A 20,297-nucleotide genomic window follows, 5' to 3' on the forward strand; every position below is an offset into this window, starting at 1 on the left:
AACCGTGTTAATTGCGAAATCCGCGCAAAAAAAAAAATTGATCAAAAATCGTCTGTTTTTTGCCTCCAAAAGGACTTAGAACATTTTTGCGAAACCCGTGCAAAAAAATTGTTGAGAAATCGTCTAAGTCTTTTGCCTTTAAAAGGACTTACAATATTTTTGCTAAAAACCGTGTTAATTGCGAAAACCGTGCAAAAAAGCCGTGTAAAAAAAAACCATGCAAAAAAAACCGTGTAAAAAAACCTTAGTGTATTGAAAAAATTGAGGTTCGAATATAACGATATAAATAAAACTAACAATATACTAAACCCCAAATATTAAAATTCAACGATCCTGATTCGACTATTCCAATATTAAAACCTAGATAAATGGATTCAAAAATCCCAAATTCTTAAGATGAAAAGGTTGAAATGTTCAAAGATCCATCGATCCAAAAATCTTAAGCTCAGAAGATCCAGGATTCAAAGCATAAAAAAGCACCACTGGCCCAAAAATCGCACGCAACATGAGGTTTTCAATCGATTGATTTTTAAAAATCTTGCCGTCGAACAAACTGAAGAGTCACAGTCTAGCAACTCTTAACCTTTCACTTCTTACAAGTCTTGTATCATTCATACATAGTGTGAACAGAAATGATCTCAAGGTACTTCCCTGGACCAACGACATTCTTTATATTGTTCAATTTAGCATCCAGAACAGATCTGGTTTGTGGAATCGTACTAAGGATCTAGGTTGGATCGTTGTACATCCTAATCCTGTAATAATCCCTTATTCAACATTCAGCGTGCTTAATTTCTTTTTTTTTATTTCGGTGCTCGTGATTTTAATTCTATATCACGATCATTATTGCTTCGTGTAGAGAAATGAAGTTGAAATTGAAATTCATTACCTATTTCCAAAGGTTTTTTTCTAACCGTTATTTACCAATTATTTACGAAACTTTCATTTCCACACTCTCTTTGCGACATTTCCAGTCACTTGTGCGTTTCGCTTCAACCTGCAAATTACCTTCGATATAGGTACCTTGCAGCTTAACGATCCGAAGAGCGCACACCTAGTACCCTTAGTCATCGAAGGGAGAGGAGATATTAGATTAAGTTTCACCATTAACCATTGCCTGATGACAATAAACAATTGCATCGACCTGGATTTATGCTGTAGTGGATTGACCTGACCGCTGATGGCACCCAAAACCGCAGCCAATAGACCCATACTGTAGCAAGTGGATCAAAGAGTTTATATTGGATGTGCATTTTTTAATTTTTACCCCGGTACGAAACCACAAGAATCAACGGAGAAACCGAGCGAAACGTGCGACGCCTATTTCAATGCACTGATAAACATAGCAAATTATAGGTAGACTAATAATTGTACGATTACCACGAGGGGACCGACCGATGGTTAGCGGTTTGTTTTCAGGATAATTAATTGTCGCGTACTGTCTGTTCTCTGTCTATTTGTTGCTCCACTGCAGATGGTCATAAAATGTGGACATAATCGACTAAAACAGGGTCACTTATTTCTCAAAACTAGTTTAGTTTTTAAGAGATACTAATTCCCATGTACATTAACGAAAAATAAAACAGATCTGTTGCGGAATACAAATTTCTATTGTGACAGAAGTTGGCAGACGATTCTTGGCGTACAGAACAATACCATTAATCCTACTGACACCACTGTCGGTTTCTAAGCTGTCCAATTCTAGCGAAAAAATCCGCACACCATACAGCAAGCAAGCATTATCAGACTTACGATTCGAATAGTGTACGGATTTTTTTGTCAGAGTTGGTCAGCTTAATCGAGCCTTACCCTAATTAATACGAAACCAGACATTTTTTACCAGTTAGAGTTAAAACCTAACTCAGTTTTACCTGAGAAAAATACCACGTCAAACCCATTACTGATTGCCATTCCGTGGCGGAACTTGAACTTTTTTCAGTTTACTTCGAAGCCGATTCTTATTGTACAAAACAATTCCAGATCTACTGCTATGGACCTACTAACTTCTTAGAATCCTTCCTGGCTGAGTCCCGAATATACGACGATTTGTCTATAGGACCAGCACCTTAAGCTCTAAGCCGCAACAACAGAACACCCAGCCTGAGATATTCAAATACAAGTCGACAAATTTGACGTTCAAATCTATTATCCTGAGAAAAAGAGTATTCAGTAATTGAGGTTGATTTTGCTCTGTTTTGTAAATGCGGAGGAATATACCCGTAAGACGAATTTAAAATCAATACTCAAAAACATTATCTAAAAACTAAACAGAATATTAGATTTCGCTTCGTTCAATACCACCGAAACTCACCTGATATCGATGCAACTCTAGTCGAACTTCATTCAATTTCCCAATCCAGAATACACGCAAATAGTCCACCGCTCGGTCAGCTGTTGCAACCTTCCACGGGATGGATGGGGCGTGTGATAATAATCGCACTCACACCAACAGCCCAGCACAACCAACTCTGCACACTCTTCTTTACCTTTGCCTGATACTGTCAAACAGCTGCAAACAACCCTGTGGTGGCGGCTGGGTAAGCTTTCAACGCAAAAAAAAACTACACTTGGTTTTGGTATTTTCCTGTGTAACGCAATCGGACACTCGTGGGTAATTATATTTCACTTAATTTTTTGTAGACACATTTTTCTCTTGCTGCTCTTAAAAAGTGACTATTTTAAACACACATTTTCGCACCAACTGATTCCTCATCCAAAGCATTCTCGCGATAGTACCAACAGTAATAATTGTGCCTAAACTCTCATCACTTTCGGATTTTAACTAAAACCGAGTTGTTCTTCCTGGTTTGCGTAGAAAAGACAAAACCTAGAAAATATAGCATTTAGTTACATTCTGCACAATTTCTGACTTTTCTCCAAATGATAGTAACGCACACATTTACACTTTATGAGAAAACTTGAACCGACAGATCAGCGAAGAAAATTTCCAATCCAATCATACTGTGCTTGCTGGCTGGCTAATCACTCACTAATCAGACTACTGCTAGTGCTGATGCTGTTGATGTTGGCGATCCATCACGACGAGATACCATCAAACATCAGGGACGGTGCCAGTTCGATGCTACACTGACTGAATAGACCCTTTCGATTTAGGTGGGTATGTGATCGACCGACCAGCCAACTGCGTGATGTAGTCAGCCAGCCAGCCAGCGATGATGACGACGGTCGACGTGAGGAGAGCTGATTTTCACTCTCTCTCTCTCTCTCTCTCTCTCTCTCACTGCTTTTGCATATCGCCTCGGTGGACCATCGCAATTCTCTCTCGATATTCATGAGGGTGCTAGCAGTGTTGCCACATTTTCTTATGTGCCTTTTTTATTTAAATTTATCAAAATGCCATTCAAATAAGTTAATACACCCGTTTTATTTCAATGAATGAAAAGTTTCGAGCTAACACATAATTTTGTTTATATTCGTATATATTTTTAACATAGTTGTGATTTAGCGTTACACAACCATTGTAGGAGGTTTTAAACAATTCGACGCTTCTATAGTACAGTCAGTCATACCTCAATTTCGTTTTCGTAACGTTTTATCGAGTTACGTTCTAACGAGGTAAAAATAAATTTTCCGGTGAATCATAAATTGTTCATAATAATTCGAAAGTAACCCAAACAAATCTGTCTAGCCATCTAGCGGATACATTGAACCTTTCTCATTCGATTTTTATCAAATCAGCTTGGTCCCAAAGCAAAAACAGCTGTTTTTATTCGATTTTCTTCAAATATTCTTAATTTGGAAAATATTCGGCAGTGGAATTTTGATGTCTTCTGTCTACCGTGCAATTAAAACAGACTGCTGGCACAGTTGCACCTGATCACTTTCTATTTCGATGGTTTTCAGTTGCAGTAACATTTATTTACGGTATTGTTTACGAAAAGCTAAAATTTTAAGAAAACAAACAGAATGACAAACTACCACATTGTTGTACTACAAAATTTCCCTCCGGGAACACTCCTTGCACTCTAACCCCGTAACTCCGGCCACGGATGCGTGCTGTGGATAAAACCGGGTGCGTTTGATTTCTAATCAAATTCCGCATTTTTTTATTAGTAAATTATGATAGGAATTCGGCGGCGCTTAACTAAGTGCCGCTGGGGATCGCTTTTCTCTAAAACCGGGAATACTCCGGCTAATCAAAGATCCATTAATCCGGTCACAGATGCGTGCAGTGGACCAAATCAGGTGCGTTTGATTTTCAATCAAATTCCGCAACTTTCAATATATAAATTATGAATCTCGCGGTGACAAATTAAAGTAATTTTTTTGTGCAGGTGTCTAAAGCTGTGGAAAGCTGGCCAGAAGTAATAGTCTCGCGAGTTTTGCATTCAATTAAGGTGAGGTCTGAAATCTACCTTTTCTAGTGAATCTTATGGATAATCGTTTGAAAAATGTTCCAAAAAATTTTCTGAAAACTTCCGAGCAATCTTCTAAAATATTCTGAAACATCTTCTAACGAAATATCTGAAAAAAAATTTCTGGAGAAACATCTGAAATATTCGAAACATATCTAGAGAAAATTTTCAATAGGACGTAAGTAACATTGAGAGCCTCTCTTTGTTTACTTTCTCTTTCGTTTATAACGACGTCATTACCAAACTTTGCGCTAATTTTCCAGTACATATCGAAAGCCGACGGTTTTTACTAGAATATTATGCAGAGTAGAGTAGTAAATGTTGAAATGGCGGAGTAATGAACAGAAGAGAAAGACCCCTATGAGAATCTCATTGTTACATACGTCCTATTCTAATTTTTCTCTAGATATATTCTCGAAAAAACTTTAGAAAGAAATTGTTTGAAAAACTTTCGAAAGAATTGGTCTTCTCAAGCATCTTCAGAAAAATCTTCTGATGACTCGTCTGAAGAATCTTATGAACTCTTCTGAGGAATTTTCTGCAAAATACTCCAAATATTCTGCAGAATCTTCTAATGAATCTGCTGAACAATGTAGTGAAGAATCTGCTGAATAATCTAAGGAATAATTCCTCTAATCTGAAGAATCTTCTGAAAAATCTGTGAAAGAATTTTCTGAACAATTTAGAAGAACTTCTGATGATTCTTACAAATAATCTTCTCAAAAATCTGATGAGAAATTATCTGAAAATTTTTCCGAAGAAGCTTCCAAATTTTTTTTCTAAAGAATACGCTGGTAAATTGTTTGAAAAATCTACTAAAAATATTCTGAAAAATTCTCCTGATGAATCTTAAGAATTTTCTGATCAATCTTCTACTGCATCGATATCTTCAAAAAACTATCCGAAGAACCTTTGATGAATCTGCTTAAAAATCTTCTGAATCAATAACTTTTTATTTAACGACCTAGTGTACAATAATATTCAGAATATTTATATGTACTAATGTGTTGTACCATTTTGCAGAAAATTTCAAAAAATAGAAATTCTAAGAGAATAAGTATAAAGTAAAAACTGTTTTTTTAACTCCTCCACGAAAAATGTTTTTTCAAGAAAAATTGAAAAATGTACCGAGTGTCTTCAGCAACTATTTGAAAACTATGAACAACTTCGCCGAAAACGCCAGTCACTAGGATTTACAGTTAGAAAGTTATATTCTAGTGCCTTCTGTGCAGAAAGTTGGAACTATCATGATGGCATAGGCATGACAAAGGTTGTCGAAAATCTCCTATCACTAGAACTTAAGCTCAAGAAGTTATTAGTTTTATCTTGCTAAATTGTATCTGTTCCTCGGCGTCAATCAAGATTATATTTCATTGCGTAAATGCTTGTTCCGATTTAGTATTGATCAGCCTTATGGGAAAAAGATTGGTGATAAATAAAGTACATTTAATTCTCCTGATCCTGACTTGTAGGAGAATCAAAAATAATACAGTTCTAGGCTTGATTTTAATTTTAAATGACGTTGAGTTCCTTCAACTACATGATTTTAAGCCACAAGGCGAGTTTTTTAAGAGTTCAAGGGATTAATTTCATGTCACGGAACAGCGAAAAGAGTTCTGACTTTACTTTTATCATTTTTCGTGTAAAATTAAACGGGACTCAGTTATCTTTCACCAGGGCTTTGGAAAATTGTTGTTAGAATGGAATTAGTCACCATATATTGGTGAGTTAATAAAAGAGTAAAGGAACTATTTCCAAAATAATTTACAACGTAATTACAAACTTAAATTAAGTTTTATTTTTTGTGTTTCGTATTCATCTCGTCAGTAACTAGCACCATCTGGGTGTCTAGTTAGACAATGTATCTAAACTAGTGCCCAAATTCGCACTAGACACAAAAAAACTTCCAAGCAGTTCGCACGGCACATGTGAACGTTCAAAGCAACTGACTTGTCCTGAGTTATGTTCCGGGAAGCAAATACAGCTCAGGTTGACGAGAAACCAAAAACGAACACTTTTCTTTATTTATTTATTTCTTTATTATGTCCATCGGACTTTAGAGTCTACATGGACAATCAGGATGGGAAAAAGCCCATCTGAGTTGGACACCTTTCATACCATTCTCAGACGAGCGCAAAAACCATCATCTTTTAAAATCACAAACACATACAATAATTATAACTACAATTCATCTTAAGTCCTAGTACACATAAATCTTCACATTAAAAGCAATATCAAAGCACAGCAGATCGTCTAATTTTGTCGGCAAAGCGGCTGGACGGCTCACCAAATTCGAAGAGCTCCTCCACAGCAGTAAATGCATGAATGCATGCAGCAATCGGATCGTTGTATCCAAATACGGTTCTATGGAATCTGTGTTGAAGTAGAGTTCCGTTTCGCAGTGATCGATTTGGTATACAAATATCTACTTCCGCAAGTATCTCTGGAGCGTCAATCTCCCCGTTGATTAGTTTTGCGATAAATACCGCGTGTTGAATTTTTTGGCGACTTTGTAATGTTTCAAGTCCCAGCAATTGACACCTATCCGGATACGGTGGCAGATTAACTGGGTCTGGCCATGGCAGGCTTCTTAGTGCCATGCGAACGAAGCGTTTCTGCACTAGTTCGATTCTAATGCACCGAAACATGATGTGGAAACCAGATCACTGAGGCGTTTTTAAGAATCGGGCGAACGAGTGAACAGTACAGAGCTTTCATGCAAAGCGGATCCTTGAATTCTTTAGCAATTTTGAAGATAAAACCCAGTTGACGCGAAGCTTTTGAGATGCCATAATGCCACTAATGCTGAAATTGAACATAACGGGCCGTGGAATTCGATGAATCGTTATCACTTGGCATTTGGCCACGTTAATGACAAGCTTATTCTTGCAGCACCAATCAACAAACAGTTGCAGCAGACCTTGTAAGCGCCAACAATCTTCTACCACAGAGAACAGACATCCATGATCGAACAAAAATATTTAAAAAACGTGTGTAAACATTTGAATTAATATACTAAAAACACTAGCGCCGCCACACCAATCTATCCCAACTATCCGTCAAATCGATTCCGAAACCGGTTCGAAATCCTGGATGGATTCTGCATGGAATCTAGCTCAAAGAAAACAACCGATTCCGACTCTATCGGTTGACGCATTTGAGCTGGAATTCATGCTGGAAGTCCGAATCGGTTCCGGACTAGTTTGACTGGGTAGAGGAATAACCGCTGTCAATTCTGTCGCACTCAACCACAAAAAAACATGACGACAGTAACGCACCAGGTTTAGATATCCAAACTACCTTCGAAACCGTTAGAGATTTTACACAAGTTGAATGCTGAAGATGGACGTCTGTTCTCTGTGCTTCTACCGTGCGAACTAGGAGGTACAGTTTCAAATCATCTGCATAAACCAATTTACAACCAGCTCCCAAAAGCAATGCGATATCGTTAAAAAATATCGCGAATAGCAACGGTCCTAAGCTACTGCCTTGCGGAACACCTGATTTATTTGTGAACTGCGATGATATGCTATCATTCAATTTTACTTGTAAAACTCTTCCAGAAAGATACGATGCCAACCAGGCCACGAGTTGAGAAGACATTTCCAGTCGAGATAACTTGCAAAGAAGTATCCTGTGATCAACTTTGTCGAACGCTGCTTTTAGATCTGTATATATGACATCCATCTGTGCTTTGGCCTCCATGCCCGTGATGCACTTGTACGTGAAACTCAGCAAGTTTGTTGCGACTGATCTTCCTGGCGTAAATCCATGCTGATCGAACGAGATGTAATTCTTTGCACAATATAGCATGGCAGCACTCACAATTCTCTCAAAATGTTTCGAGGATGCAGAAAGACTGGTTATTCCACGATAATTTGCAGCGTTCCGCCCATCGCCATCCTTAAAAATGTATGACTGCTTCCATATGCGATATGCGAGGGAATTTGGCTTGCTCAAATGATCAATTGAAAATCCTACTCAATGGACCTGCCAAAGCAGTGATGCAGAGGCGTAGAACAACAGCTCTCCTTTTATAATCTGGCCCTTGTCCTCGACCTACTTAGTAATTGCGATGATTAACATACTCCTTAAGCCACCTCTCCAACATTTTTGCAGCTAGTTTTCAGATCACTTGTAGTACTACCTTAACGCCTCCGCCAAATCCGTCAGAATATTCTTCGGAGTCACTCGTTGGAAAGTTTTGCAAAGGGCAATTTGGTGTAAACGATTCGTTCTCGGTCGATTCCTGGGACGTATCCTAAGCTTCTGCCAGCAGTCTACAAAATGTATTTTCTTTTTCCTGATTTTATATCCCTTAGAATTCAATCTGTTCAAGATTCATTTTCCATGTAACTCTGTGTATGGCCGTTTGCCTCCAACTTCTCTGGCGACAAATACTCCCCAGGTTTTGGTTCATTTAGTTAAACCTCCTCGTTGTCGTTAACCTGCCAGATTGGAGGTGAAAGTTAACTTTATGTGTCCTACTACCAGACATTCCCTATCGCGCTTAGTTTTGCCAGCCAGCAGGTACTTCGCCTTGGGCCGTAGTCCTGCTGCTTCGCATTTCAGTCGGATATACAGATCAGCTATCATCTACATGTTTCCTGCCGATTATGTTCACGTCGTCAACAAGGGCGCTTTTTGCATGGCTCTAGTGATATACTAAATAGAAGGAAAGAGTCTATTCGAACGGATTCAAGAGGCCGACCAAAATATTGACACAAGCTCGCACACCATCCATGGCAGCGGGAATCAGTTTTATCAACTTCCCTATGGAAGCCGTACGCGTCCAAGACTTCATAGCTCTACACGGTCCGCTGTGTCGAATTTGACGTCGATGAACTAGTGGTGCATCGGGACGGGATATTCATGACATTTTCGGAGGATTTGCCGTATAGTTAAGATTTAGTTAGTTCTTGATCTGCCGTTGATGAAGCCAGCCGTCAAAATGCCACCTTCCATGTTTCTACTTCGCCGTTATAAGCTATTGTCCTATGTTCTATGGGATTCAAAAAATGTTTTCGTTTCTGCCGATACGACTACACGTTCTTACGGCTGACTTAACGCATCATTACTGCATTCTTCTCATCCAATATCTCCCCCAAAGAATCAATCGTTCCGTCAACTTCTTTGCAGTATTTTAAGACGCTCTCCGCCGCGTGAGCCACTGCTTCAGGATACTTCTTCGCGAAATGTGCAACATTTAAATTCTTCACGAATTGAGCTAAATAGGGCGAACATGTGGAACGAAACACCTTCACTCTTCGTTCAGAACAAAAATCACTGCCCAAGCTATCCTAAGGTTTGATCCGGATCTGGCGATACATTTCTTGAATGTCACACCACCAAAGGCTGAGCGCTCCCAAAAATTCCAGATTACTCTAAGAAGCGGAACTAACAAATCCGGACCTTTGAGTAACTTTGAGTTAAAAGAGACACCGTTCGCTGATGCTGCGGTATCCCAGACTAGGCACACCTACCCTGGTTTCATCGGATGCACCACGACATTCAGGGGTAGGTCCCACGCAGCGGTTCGTGCTGTTCCTTGCAATTCAGCATCACTTGCTTTGTGCACGTAGCGTTTGACTTGATAGTCCTCGATCTGCTGGCACACGTTTTTCTCCAAGTCTGAATTCCTGTCCAACTTACGGTCCAGAGCCTTAACCCGGCGGACAGCCATCGAATAGCGTCGTGCGTCTACACGCTACAGCAACCCCATTTCGAACCGATCACCCACTCGCCTCGTCGTCGTATCAAGCATCTCTCGAGCTCGAACTGCAAATGTTGACATCGCTGTCTGATTCAGCATGTATTGTTCTCGCAGCATGTCATGGAGATCTTGATTGCTTGCCGGAACAATAGAGGGCAGATTCAGGTAAATGTGCGTACTCTGTCTTCAGCTCTCCGAACCATAGACTGTCCAACCAATCTTCGAATGCGCGGCAATGGCAATTCTCAGTTTTCCCAACGGGTAATCTTTCACTGGAACGCTAGTTAGATGGGAATACTTTTTCACCACATCTGCGAATCTTCTTTGGCAGCTCTGGTACCGTTCGAATGTTAAACAGCGGAAACTTCTCCTTTGAACCCTTCGACGACACCATCAATTAGACTTTCCTCGAATCGTACTCAAAGCGGTTGATATTACCCCGTGCCCGTCCGCCTCACTATCAACGACTAGCCGACGATCCTTCGTCGGAAAGCGCATTAGTATCGAATTGCCGTTTTCCGGCCTGAAGTGTCATCGACATCATGCGGCTACTATTGTTCGGCTCCTCCTCCTACGGCAGCGACGTCACCGGGTTGCTGCGAATAGACTGTCTCCCTCAGTTGGTCCGTGTTATACCGTGACGGGCACCGGTATCTTACATTGTTCAGTACGGATAGTTTTTAGACGCAGCTTGAACATCACTACATAGTGGTCCAAGTCGATATTAGCACCCCCATACGTTCTTATGTCGATAGCGCCCAAAAACTGCCGCAAATCAACCAGAACGTGGTCGATTTGAGTCTCTGTTGAGATAATCTCCGTGGGTATCTCTGAAGAGGGCGATGTTAATGGGAGCTACTCTGATGTTCATGGAAATGTCGAAATCGATGAGTCTTAGGACATTTTCGTTCGTTCACTGGTCGGCACTGTACCATCGAATACCCGGTCTGCGTTCAAACTCCCTGGCCAACTTGAGCATTAAAGTCTCTGATGTCGAGCTTGACCACATGGTTTGGGTAGCAATGTTATTCACAATTCAGTACGTCTTTGTCAGTCAGCAATATATTCAGCAATTCCAGGGATATCACTCGGGACAAGCCAGTTGCTTTAGGCGTTCACAAGGGTCGTTCGAACTGTTTGGATTTTTTTGTCGAACTAGTGCTAATTTGGGTATTAGTTTAGATACATCGTCTAACTACTAGTAACTGACGAGATGAACTCGAAGCAGGTTTAATTTGTCTGCCAGGATTGTTGAGCGCCTAGTAGTGCTCTATCACTGTTGTTAGCATTGCTAAGGCCATTCATCAGGTTTCTCAAATAGTCAGTTTTTGAAAGTCCCTCCTGAGCCTCAAATCTAGTTCTGTTTGCTGCGTGTATACCTGATATTTATCGTAGTCTGATTCGCTGGACTGCTCGGCTTCTCGAAACGAGATATCCCGAGATTAAAAAGTATTGAATTCTCGTACGGAAAAGTTTCGATTTCAGAGTATTGGTTTAATACAACAAGTCTTGAGCGATTTTTCAAAACGTCATATCTGCAATGAGTTACTCTCTGTTTATACTTTCTCTTTCGATTTTTACGGCTGTTCACTTATTTTACAGTACAGATCGAAAGACGGTGGTTTTAGCTAGCATATTATGCAAAGAGCTGAGGGATAAATGTTAAAGTGACCGAATTATTAACAGAAGAGAAAGTAAACAAAGAGAGTAACTCATTGCAGATATGACGTTTTATAAAAACGCTCAAGAAGTTTCCTTTTCTTTAGTGCTCTGCTGCTCAGTAACTCAGTGAGTGTGGAGCACGTATATGGCACCCCTATCCCATTTGTATTGAACTGACATAAGTCAACATCTCAGCGGGCACAAAAATTATGGGCCCCACTGACAGTTCAAATTGTTCTGCTCGTTTTGCTCGAAGTTCGATCTTCACTTGGCAGCCATGGTACGGCATGACTCAATCTTTAGTTTTTTGTTAAAAAACGAAAATATAGGACCGCTAATTGATGAAAAGTGTTGTTTTGGACATGTCGGTGAATAACAAAAACTTTATACCATAATGCATCAATAAATCAAACGAACTCGACTTTCACAAAGTTGTGTCGAATGATTCTGTTCATTGTGGATCGAATCGATTCTGTTCATTGTGGATCGACCTTAATGTGACGTTTTAGATGTTGACTTTGAAATCATGGCGGCGTAGCAGATACCTGGTGTGGAGCTTCACGAAGAAGTCATAACAAACGCACAATGCTCCCGCTATTGCGCAATTTTTTTTACTGACGAGAAAAATCGCAGCGAAAAATTTTAATACTTGCCGCCTAAACTGGCAACACTGACTATCTACCGACCGGGAATAATCTCTGCGACTCTCCCACTCTTGTGAAGGGGGTCGAAATATTCAAACCCACAAAAAGCACTCAATACAAATAAAAAAATATTCGAAGAATTCGACGGACTTCCGGACGCCATCGAGCTCCTTCCCACTGCACCCCTTTAAAGTGTATTCTTACGTCAAACCCACGGCACCATCGCAAGAAACCTTCGTACTTTTACATAATCGATCAAAATCCCTCATCTCAGCCATTACGATAGTGTAGCTAGCTATACATGTTCCAGACAGCGATTCCTCCGCACCGACCGAATGCTCCACCCAAAAACTGACGTTCAAAATGCAAAACGCACACACCATCACCGACCGAAATCGAAAAAGAAAGCCTGTTTCAGCACATTTTCCCGAATAATTTTCACCACACAGCAATCAGCACCAGCAGAGCCCAACTTGCCGCGCGGGGGGGAGGTAGAGGTCGAAAAGTTTTCACTCTTTCACGCCGTACTTTTTCACTTGATTCACCGTCCAATTATTAATCATTTTTACTTTTATCGTCGCTATTTCGCCAAATGCCAACGCAGAAAAGAGTAATAATAAAAAAAAACCGTCACTGATGATGATGTTGAAGAAGGAGCACTCGCGAGACACAGAGCAGCAACAAACGAGCAGCCACGTCCGATCACCACAAACATAACGACACGAATATTTTCTACATTCTCGCGGATCATCGGCGAAAGACTCGCGGAATGAAACGCGACCCGCGCGAGAGAAAGAGCAAAGCAATTTTCGATTAGATGAGAGAAATAATCGATTTTCGAAACGTCAAAAGTGACAGCAAATAAAAAAACCGGTTAGTCGAATGTTCGACCCTACTGTAAGTTTCAATGACATTAGTAAATAGAGAAACAGATTAAACATTGCGACACGAGTAAACGATCCTGGTTTTGCGTTTTAATTTCTAATTATTAAACGTTTCGTAATTGTGTGTAAAACCGACTATGACGACAGCGGTATTTAGTTCCAGTGATGTGGCTGTACTTGAGCGACAGGTTGAACTGGACCAGACCGAACACCTAACGGAAGATCTCAACCTGCAGAGTTTTTGGGATCATCAAGAGTTGAAAGGTTGCGTGGATTGGATCCAGACAAATAACCTTCGAAAGGTACTTGATTTAGTTTTAATCGTTCCATTCATATCAATGGGAACATTTTCAGATATGCCTGCAGTTCCCGGATGTACTACTGCCATTCTGTACGACAGTGCTCGAACAACTCCAGCAGGAGATTGCTTCGCTGGAACTGTTCATATTGGGGGATACATCGTACGGAAGTTGTTGCGTGGATGAGATTGCTGCTTCGCACGTAAACGCTGATGGTGTGATCCATTTTGGACACGCTTGCCTCAGCCGTTCCGTTCGTCTACCAACAAAGTATGTTTTTCTCCGAGGACAACTGGATACCGAACGTTTTGAGGCTGCTGTTCGCGAACGGTTCTCTGATCCAGATGCTGATCTTGCCGTGTTTTATGATGTTAGCTACGCTCACTGCATCAGTAAGATTGAAAGTGCGATGAAAGATTACTATAACAAACTGACGATTGCTCAACTGGCCACCGTCGGCAGTGAATCCGATCTGCTATGCTGGAAGTTGGCCGGAAAAAATTTCGTCGAAACGACATGCATTTATATCGGCAGCGACAATCAAAGTTTTTTCAATACCTCAAATAGTATTCAGGCGAAACAATGGTTTCGTTTCGATCCGCACGCAAACTCTTTGAACCCTTCCGATCCGTTGGATTCTAGGTGGCTTCGACGTCGTCTCTTTTACATTGAGAAATGCAAGGACGCTACCTCGCTGGGAATCGTTGTCGCCACGCTGACTGCTAGCGGTTACCTGGACGTGGTCAACCGGATCCAGCAACTGGCGAAGGCTCGCAACATCCGAACTTACATCGTGTCGATGGGTAAAATCAACCCAGCCAAGTTGGCCAATTTTGTCGAGATTGATTGTTTCGTTTTGGTTGGTTGTCCGGAGAATGATCTGTTCACTTCGCGAGATTTCTTCAAACCTCTTGTGTCGGTGTACGAATGTGAGCTGGCATTCAATCCGGCCTGGACTGGACAGTTTCCGACTAACTACAGTACCAATTTTATCGATATACTACCAAGCGGACGGTTGCATAAGCCGTTCGATCCGAAGCTCGTGGATTCTAATGCTTCTGATATAAGTCTGATAACCGGTAAGGTTAGGAATGTTACCGGCAATGACGACGGAACGAATGGAAATACATGCCAGGAGATTCAGCTACGGGGCAAGAATGAACTAGCACAAGTCAGCTCTGGGGATGCATTTCTCGGTAGGTCATGGCAAGGACTGGAGCAGAATCTAGGACGCGATGCACCAGCCGTGATTGAAGAGGGTCGAAGCGGGATTCCGATGAAATATGCGAACGATTCAGAGCAGAAATAAAAGCAGTTTTACAATAAAAATTGTGGGGCTTTATTTTATACCGTTCTTTTGAGATTTTAGATTCAAGGGCGATGCTTTTCACATTGATCAATAATATTCAGTGTGCCTTCTTCCTAATTACAATGTTTTCTATTTCCATCGGATCCCTTAACCGCTTTCCGCAAATTATTTGAGTTCTAATTTTTTTTCTTGTGTGAGCAATGAAAAACCTCCCAAATACTTGACACCCATACTTTGATTTACATCAAATGGCTGCACGCAATGAAATGATAGATTATCTCTAGGACTACCAACAGTTCTGCATTAGTGAATAGTGTCGTGATCATGCCAAATCGTAACAGAAAATAGTTTTTTATCATTTTTTAGTTAAGTAATATAATTACTCCAATCAACAATGAATGAATTTGGCCACAATATTATTCAGTAACTCCGATGTGCAATATGATTCTGGTCACCCTAGTAAAAAGGAACCTCCTCCCTAAGAACGGTTCGTTTCAAAATCGTCCAATGCAGGACGTTCGTTGATTCGACGTTGGACGACGTCCAACGAACCGTTCAGCAGACGTTTGACGAACCGTGTTGAATGATTTTGAAACAAATTTTTGCATTTTTTGGGCTTCTCAGTGTAAAGCTTTCCTTTCCCACTGAGACGTCCAAAAAATTGTTTCAAAATCGTTCAACACGGGTCCAACGATGGACGTTTGTTGAACGGTTATTTGGACGTTGTCCAAATTGGTCCAACGAACGTCCTTCATTGGACTATTTTGAAACCAACCGTTCTTAGAGGGTTGTAATAATTTTGAAAGCTTTCTCCCGGCGAAATTCTGAATAATTTCTATCTGAATTTTGATGCCAAATGCCTCAACCGATTCCGACTCGATCAGCCTCGCAATCGGTTGTTATATTTAAGCAGGAATCTTATCAAAAAGTCAATCAAAAATTCCTAATCAAATTTCGCATTTTTAGACCGGGCTCTCGCACTATTCTTTCGTCGAGTTGAATCATCGATGAAAATACAGCGATTCATCGACTGTCAAAGCAGAAAAATTGCATTGCTGTCAAAAAAAATCTTGCCTGAAGCGATTTGCGAGAAGGCGACCGAACGAAGTCGAAAATCCACCTTTTCCATCAGTGGTGCAGTGTCAGCAAGTTTGATACATATTTTTTCCGGATTCTGCAGCTCTTTTGCTTGTGATCGAACTCAACACAATGGCATCGTTGCTAAAGCTGACCAACACCCTGCGGGTGTGCGGTAAAGGTCCACGACTGATTCAGGTGAGATGATTTTGCTGTGGAAGAAAATTGTCTTAATTACGTAATTCCGATTTATGGATTGCAGCTTTTGAACCGAATTGCAATTCCTATTTGTGTTATTACCCGAATATTATTTGCTTTTTAAGTGTATATCCTTGAAGTAACTAAAATGTTTGAATAATCACAAAAATGAATTCCGATTTGTTTTGGATGTGAGGTTATACTTATTAAAGTTTCTTTTGTCTCGCAGCGCCTGAAATCCTCGAACGCCGCCGACTTCCGTGCTGCTCTGGTCAACGTTCCGCCCACTGAAACAACCCAGCTGGACAGTGGACTGCGTGTAGCTAGCGAGGATTCCGGTTCGCAGACGGCAACCGTTGGTCTTTGGATTGATGCCGGATCCCGGTACGAGGACAATCGCAACAATGGCGTTGCTCATTTTCTGGAACATATGGCATTCAAGGGTACTGCCAAGCGTTCCCAGACCGATCTGGAGCTGGAAGTGGAAAACATGGGTGCCCATCTGAATGCGTACACATCTCGCGAACAGACCGTTTTCTACGCCAAGTGTTTGTCGAAGGATGTCCCGAAAGCGGTGGAGATTCTGTCGGATATTATTCAAAACTCTAAGCTGGGAGAGGCGGAGATCGAACGGGAACGCGGTGTTATCCTGCGCGAGATGCAAGAAGTCGAAAGCAATCTACAGGAGGTCGTTTTTGATCATCTCCATGCTACCGCCTACCAGGGAACTCCGCTTGGCAATACCATTCTGGGACCTACCAAGAACATCCAATCTATTGGCAAATCGGATCTGCAAGCGTATATCGATTCGCACTACAAGGCCCCTCGTATCGTACTGGCTGCGGCCGGTGGAGTCAAGCATAACGACCTGGTAAGGTTGGCTGAGTCCAGTTTGGGCAAGGTCGGTAGCACTTTCGATGGTAAGGCTCCGCTGCTGTCGCCATGCCGATTCACCGGATCAGAGGTTCGCGTTCGTGATGATTCGCTTCCTCTTGCCCATGTTGCCATTGCCGTTGAGGGTTGTGGCTGGACGGATCAGGACAATGTTCCACTGATGGTTGCCAATACTTTGATCGGAGCGTGGGATCGTTCGCATGTAAGTTACATTAATTGATTTTATACTATTCAGAATTAAAATCATTTTTTTTCTATTCTCAGGGAGGCGGTGCCAACAATGCTTCGAAACTGGCAGCTGCCGCGGCCGAGGATAATCTCTGCCATAGCTTCCAGTCGTTCAACACCTGCTACAAAGATACCGGCTTGTGGGGAATCTATTTCGTGTGCGACCCTCTCAAATGCGAGGATATGATGTTCAACCTGCAGAACGAGTGGATGCGCTTGTGCACCATGGTTACGGAAAGCGAAGTCGACCGTGCCAAGAATCTGCTCAAAACCAATATGCTGCTGCAGTTGGATGGAACGACTCCAATTTGCGAGGACATTGGTCGCCAGATGTTGTGCTATAACCGTCGCATTCCGTTGCACGAACTGGAGAAGAGGATTGACGTCAGTGGACATATATTCAACGAAATTAATTCCCATAGTACAAATGTTTTTTTTTACAGAGCGTTACTGCCCAAAACGTACGCAGCGTTGGGATGAAATACATTTTCGATCGTTGCCCGGCAGTTGCTGCCGTTGGACCAGTGGAGAACCTGCCCGATTACATGCGTATTCGTGGTTCGATGTCCTGGGTCCGAGTGTAAACGACCACAGATTCTTGGGTCCGAGCTGAGAGGAGGTATATAATTTCTATTGGTAGCCAAAAACGAAATCAAACAACAAAGGAGCGATGTTTACGTTACCCCAAAATAAATAACTGGGTGTACGTTCAGAGGAATATTCCCGGGCAAGTCCTTCAAGGAAGAGACGAATAATTCAATAGTTTTTGCTGTAAACCTAATAAAATAGCACGAAACAGAAACATGTGTTTTACGTGTAATACGATGAGAAACCCCAAATCAGATCACCAGCTGTCCTGTTTAATAAAACCAAAAAAATCCAAACCTTTAAAAAAATTTGTTTGAAATAGCTCGAGTTTCTAGATGTTTTCTATTATACAATCTGCTTTCCGGGTGTAACTAGCACCGCCTACGGGAGAATAGCAAAAACTTCAATTTCGCTTAAGGTGAGTGGGTTATGCCTATTTTCCCGGTTTGGACTATTTTGAAACCAACCGTTCTTAGAGGGTGTTGATTGACGTGAAACAAAATGCAATTTCCGAGTCCGTAATCACCAGTATATTTGTATCCCAGCAGGATTAAAAATCTCCTGCAATTCATTAGAGTTAGATGAGGTTATGAATAAGGTTAGTAGATACATACGTTTAGTTTTTTCCTTCGCAAACAATTGTCAATCAACTTCTTTGATTAAATGCCTGCCTGGCGCCTACGGCTTAAATTCATAATTTTTACATAGAGCCATCGTTTTGAATTCATCATACTTACAAACTAGATTTTATATGTTTTACTGCGAATGCTTTAGCGTGGTTAAGAATAATCGGTACCAGCGGTGCCAACGAGTGATCTAACCTTTAAATAGTTTAACATTAAAAAAGGGGTTACCGATAAACATTTTCGATCTGTTACCAACGGTTATTTAAGCACGGTATTTGCAATGATTTTGCACTAAGGTTTATACTTTGCAAAGACAAATATATGTTAGAGATATAGGTAAATCACGTTTGTTAAATTTTGCTGCTCCGTTCACACTCGCTATCCAACACGTTTTCTGCCGATGACACTCATCACACAATAACAGTTACGGGTTGTCGCGAAGCAGGTCAGCATTAGGGTTGCCTCGAAGCACGTCAGCCTCAAGATGCGTGTTGCTCGAGGTAGCGCCATCAACAGAGGGTTTTATTCGGAACCCTCCAAGAAAGGTTGGTTTCAAAATCGTCCAATGAAGGACGTTCGTTGGACCAATTTGGACAACGTACAAATAACCGTTCAACAAACGTCCATCGTTGGACCCGTGTTGAACGATTTTGAAACAATGTTTTGGGCGTCTCAGTGGGAACCGGCTGTTGCATTTAAATCAACCCGGTCAATAGGGAATCTTGAATGGATTCCAGCTCAAACGAAACAACCGATTCCGGAATAGGTTAAGTCGGAAGCGGTTGTTGCATATGAGCTGTATTTCATTCAGTATTCTGAATCGGCTCTGGAATGGGTTTGACTGCTTGCAGCGAAATCGTTCGATTTTCCAACCGGAAATTAGCCAGAGTTTCGGATGAGTTTTACTAGCTTGCTGGCACATTTAATGCAGGAACCGAGCATAAAAAATGCCAGAAGTTCCAGACAAACTATTTCACCATACTCAACTTTTCCTAACGCTCCCCTCAAAATCAATAAATGAAGGACATTTGTTCGATGACGGTCAAATAACCGTTCAATGAATATCCCACAGTCACCGAGCCCTGGCAGAAAGTTAAGGGAAGTCCCACCCAGTTGAGCTTAACTGGGAATGCTGGCTGATTCTAATTCGTATTCCGGATCCGGCTGGCAAATTCTGACAGGAACCGAGCAAAACCGTGGCACAACTCGTAAATATTTTGAATTGTCTTTGAATTCGTTCGGTTCGGGTGATGTTAATTGTTGTGGTTTAATTAAATCAATTTTAGTTCGGGAAAAAGATCAATTACCGCCGCAAAATTGGCACCAGCGGGTGCGCGAAAAAAGTTTTGTGTGAGGTGACACGGTTTGTTTAACGTCTATAGTACAATCTACTTAACTAAACGCAAAGTCCCTCTAAACAAGGTCCTAGCACCAGAGATGCCAGGTACTTTTTTCAAATGTCTGCGATAATAATTTTAAAAGTCTGGGAAGAACAAAAAATGTCAGGAAAGCTAGTGTAACCAAAAGCCTTTATATTCAAAAATCTGCAAATATCTGCAACCAAACTAAGAAATCTGCAAATATCTGCAACCAAACTAAAAAATCTGCAAATATCTGCGTCATCGAAAAAATCTGCAGCTTAAATTAAAAGTCTGCCAATTTGCAGCCTTGTCTGCAAATCTGGCATCTCTGCCTAGCACAGAGAAATCTCTAACGGATTCGAAGGTAGTTGGTATATCCAAACCAGGTGCGCTACTGTCGTCATGTTTCTTTGTGGCTGGCCACTGAGACGTCCAAAC

At 41.2% G+C, this 20,297-nt stretch overlaps 2 protein-coding genes and 1 long non-coding RNA gene across 10 annotated transcripts in view; 1 reads left to right on the forward strand and 2 right to left on the reverse strand.

Moving 5' to 3' along the window:
• LOC131683819 (F-actin-monooxygenase Mical) overlaps window positions 1-13,126 on the reverse strand; it is a 167,137-nt gene extending 154,011 nt beyond the window's left edge. For 2 of the 7 annotated variants that reach the window (XR_009304572.1, XR_009304567.1), the window contains exons 1-2: window positions 12,924-13,126; window positions 2,312-2,827 (exon numbers count right to left, since the gene is read on the reverse strand). The gene's annotated coding sequence lies outside the window, so the exon portion shown is untranslated. Of the gene's footprint in view, window positions 1-2,311; window positions 2,828-2,895; window positions 3,269-12,923 lie in introns of those variants that run through there. The other 5 variants (XM_058966180.1, XM_058966173.1, XR_009304568.1 and 2 more) reach the window with 4 other exon arrangements.
• A 212-nt stretch (window positions 13,127-13,338) lies between these two features.
• On the forward strand, window positions 13,339-18,086 carry LOC131683842 (mitochondrial-processing peptidase subunit beta). 2 transcript variants are annotated; one of them, XM_058966202.1, is made up of 5 exons: window positions 13,339-13,581; window positions 13,634-14,032; window positions 16,392-17,258; window positions 17,321-17,668; window positions 17,728-18,086. In XM_058966202.1, exons 1-5 carry the CDS (start codon window positions 13,417-13,419, stop codon window positions 17,866-17,868), a joined length of 1,920 nt encoding a protein of 639 aa, XP_058822185.1. In that variant the 5' UTR covers window positions 13,339-13,416; the 3' UTR covers window positions 17,869-18,086. The 2 variants fall into 2 exon arrangements, with proteins under 2 accessions (XP_058822185.1, XP_058822177.1); XM_058966194.1 differs by lacking the exons at window positions 13,339-13,581; window positions 13,634-14,032 and adding an exon at window positions 15,936-16,162.
• A 217-nt stretch (window positions 18,087-18,303) lies between these two features.
• LOC131676437 (uncharacterized) lies at window positions 18,304-18,878 on the reverse strand. Its single transcript, XR_009303177.1, has 4 exons — window positions 18,751-18,878; window positions 18,610-18,693; window positions 18,487-18,556; window positions 18,304-18,433 (listed from the first exon to the last, which is right to left on the reverse strand). It is a non-coding gene; the product is annotated as an uncharacterized LOC131676437 (long non-coding RNA).
• Window positions 18,879-20,297: the final 1,419 nt, after the last annotated feature.

This window comes from Topomyia yanbarensis, chromosome 1 (assembly GCF_030247195.1).
Source record: "Topomyia yanbarensis strain Yona2022 chromosome 1, ASM3024719v1, whole genome shotgun sequence".
In the NCBI taxonomy this organism is placed as follows: Eukaryota; Metazoa; Arthropoda; class Insecta; order Diptera; family Culicidae; genus Topomyia; species Topomyia yanbarensis.

Coding starts and splice junctions, on each gene's coding strand:
- LOC131683842 (XM_058966202.1), top strand. CDS start 13,417: ATGACGACAGCGGTATTTAGTTCCAGTGATGTGGCTGTACTTGAGCGA. Junction 13,582..13,633: donor AGACAAATAACCTTCGAAAG/GTACTTGATTTA, acceptor GAACATTTTCAG/ATATGCCTGCAGTTCCCGGA. Junction 17,669..17,727: donor AACTGGAGAAGAGGATTGAC/GTCAGTGGACAT, acceptor TTTTTTTTACAG/AGCGTTACTGCCCAAAACGT.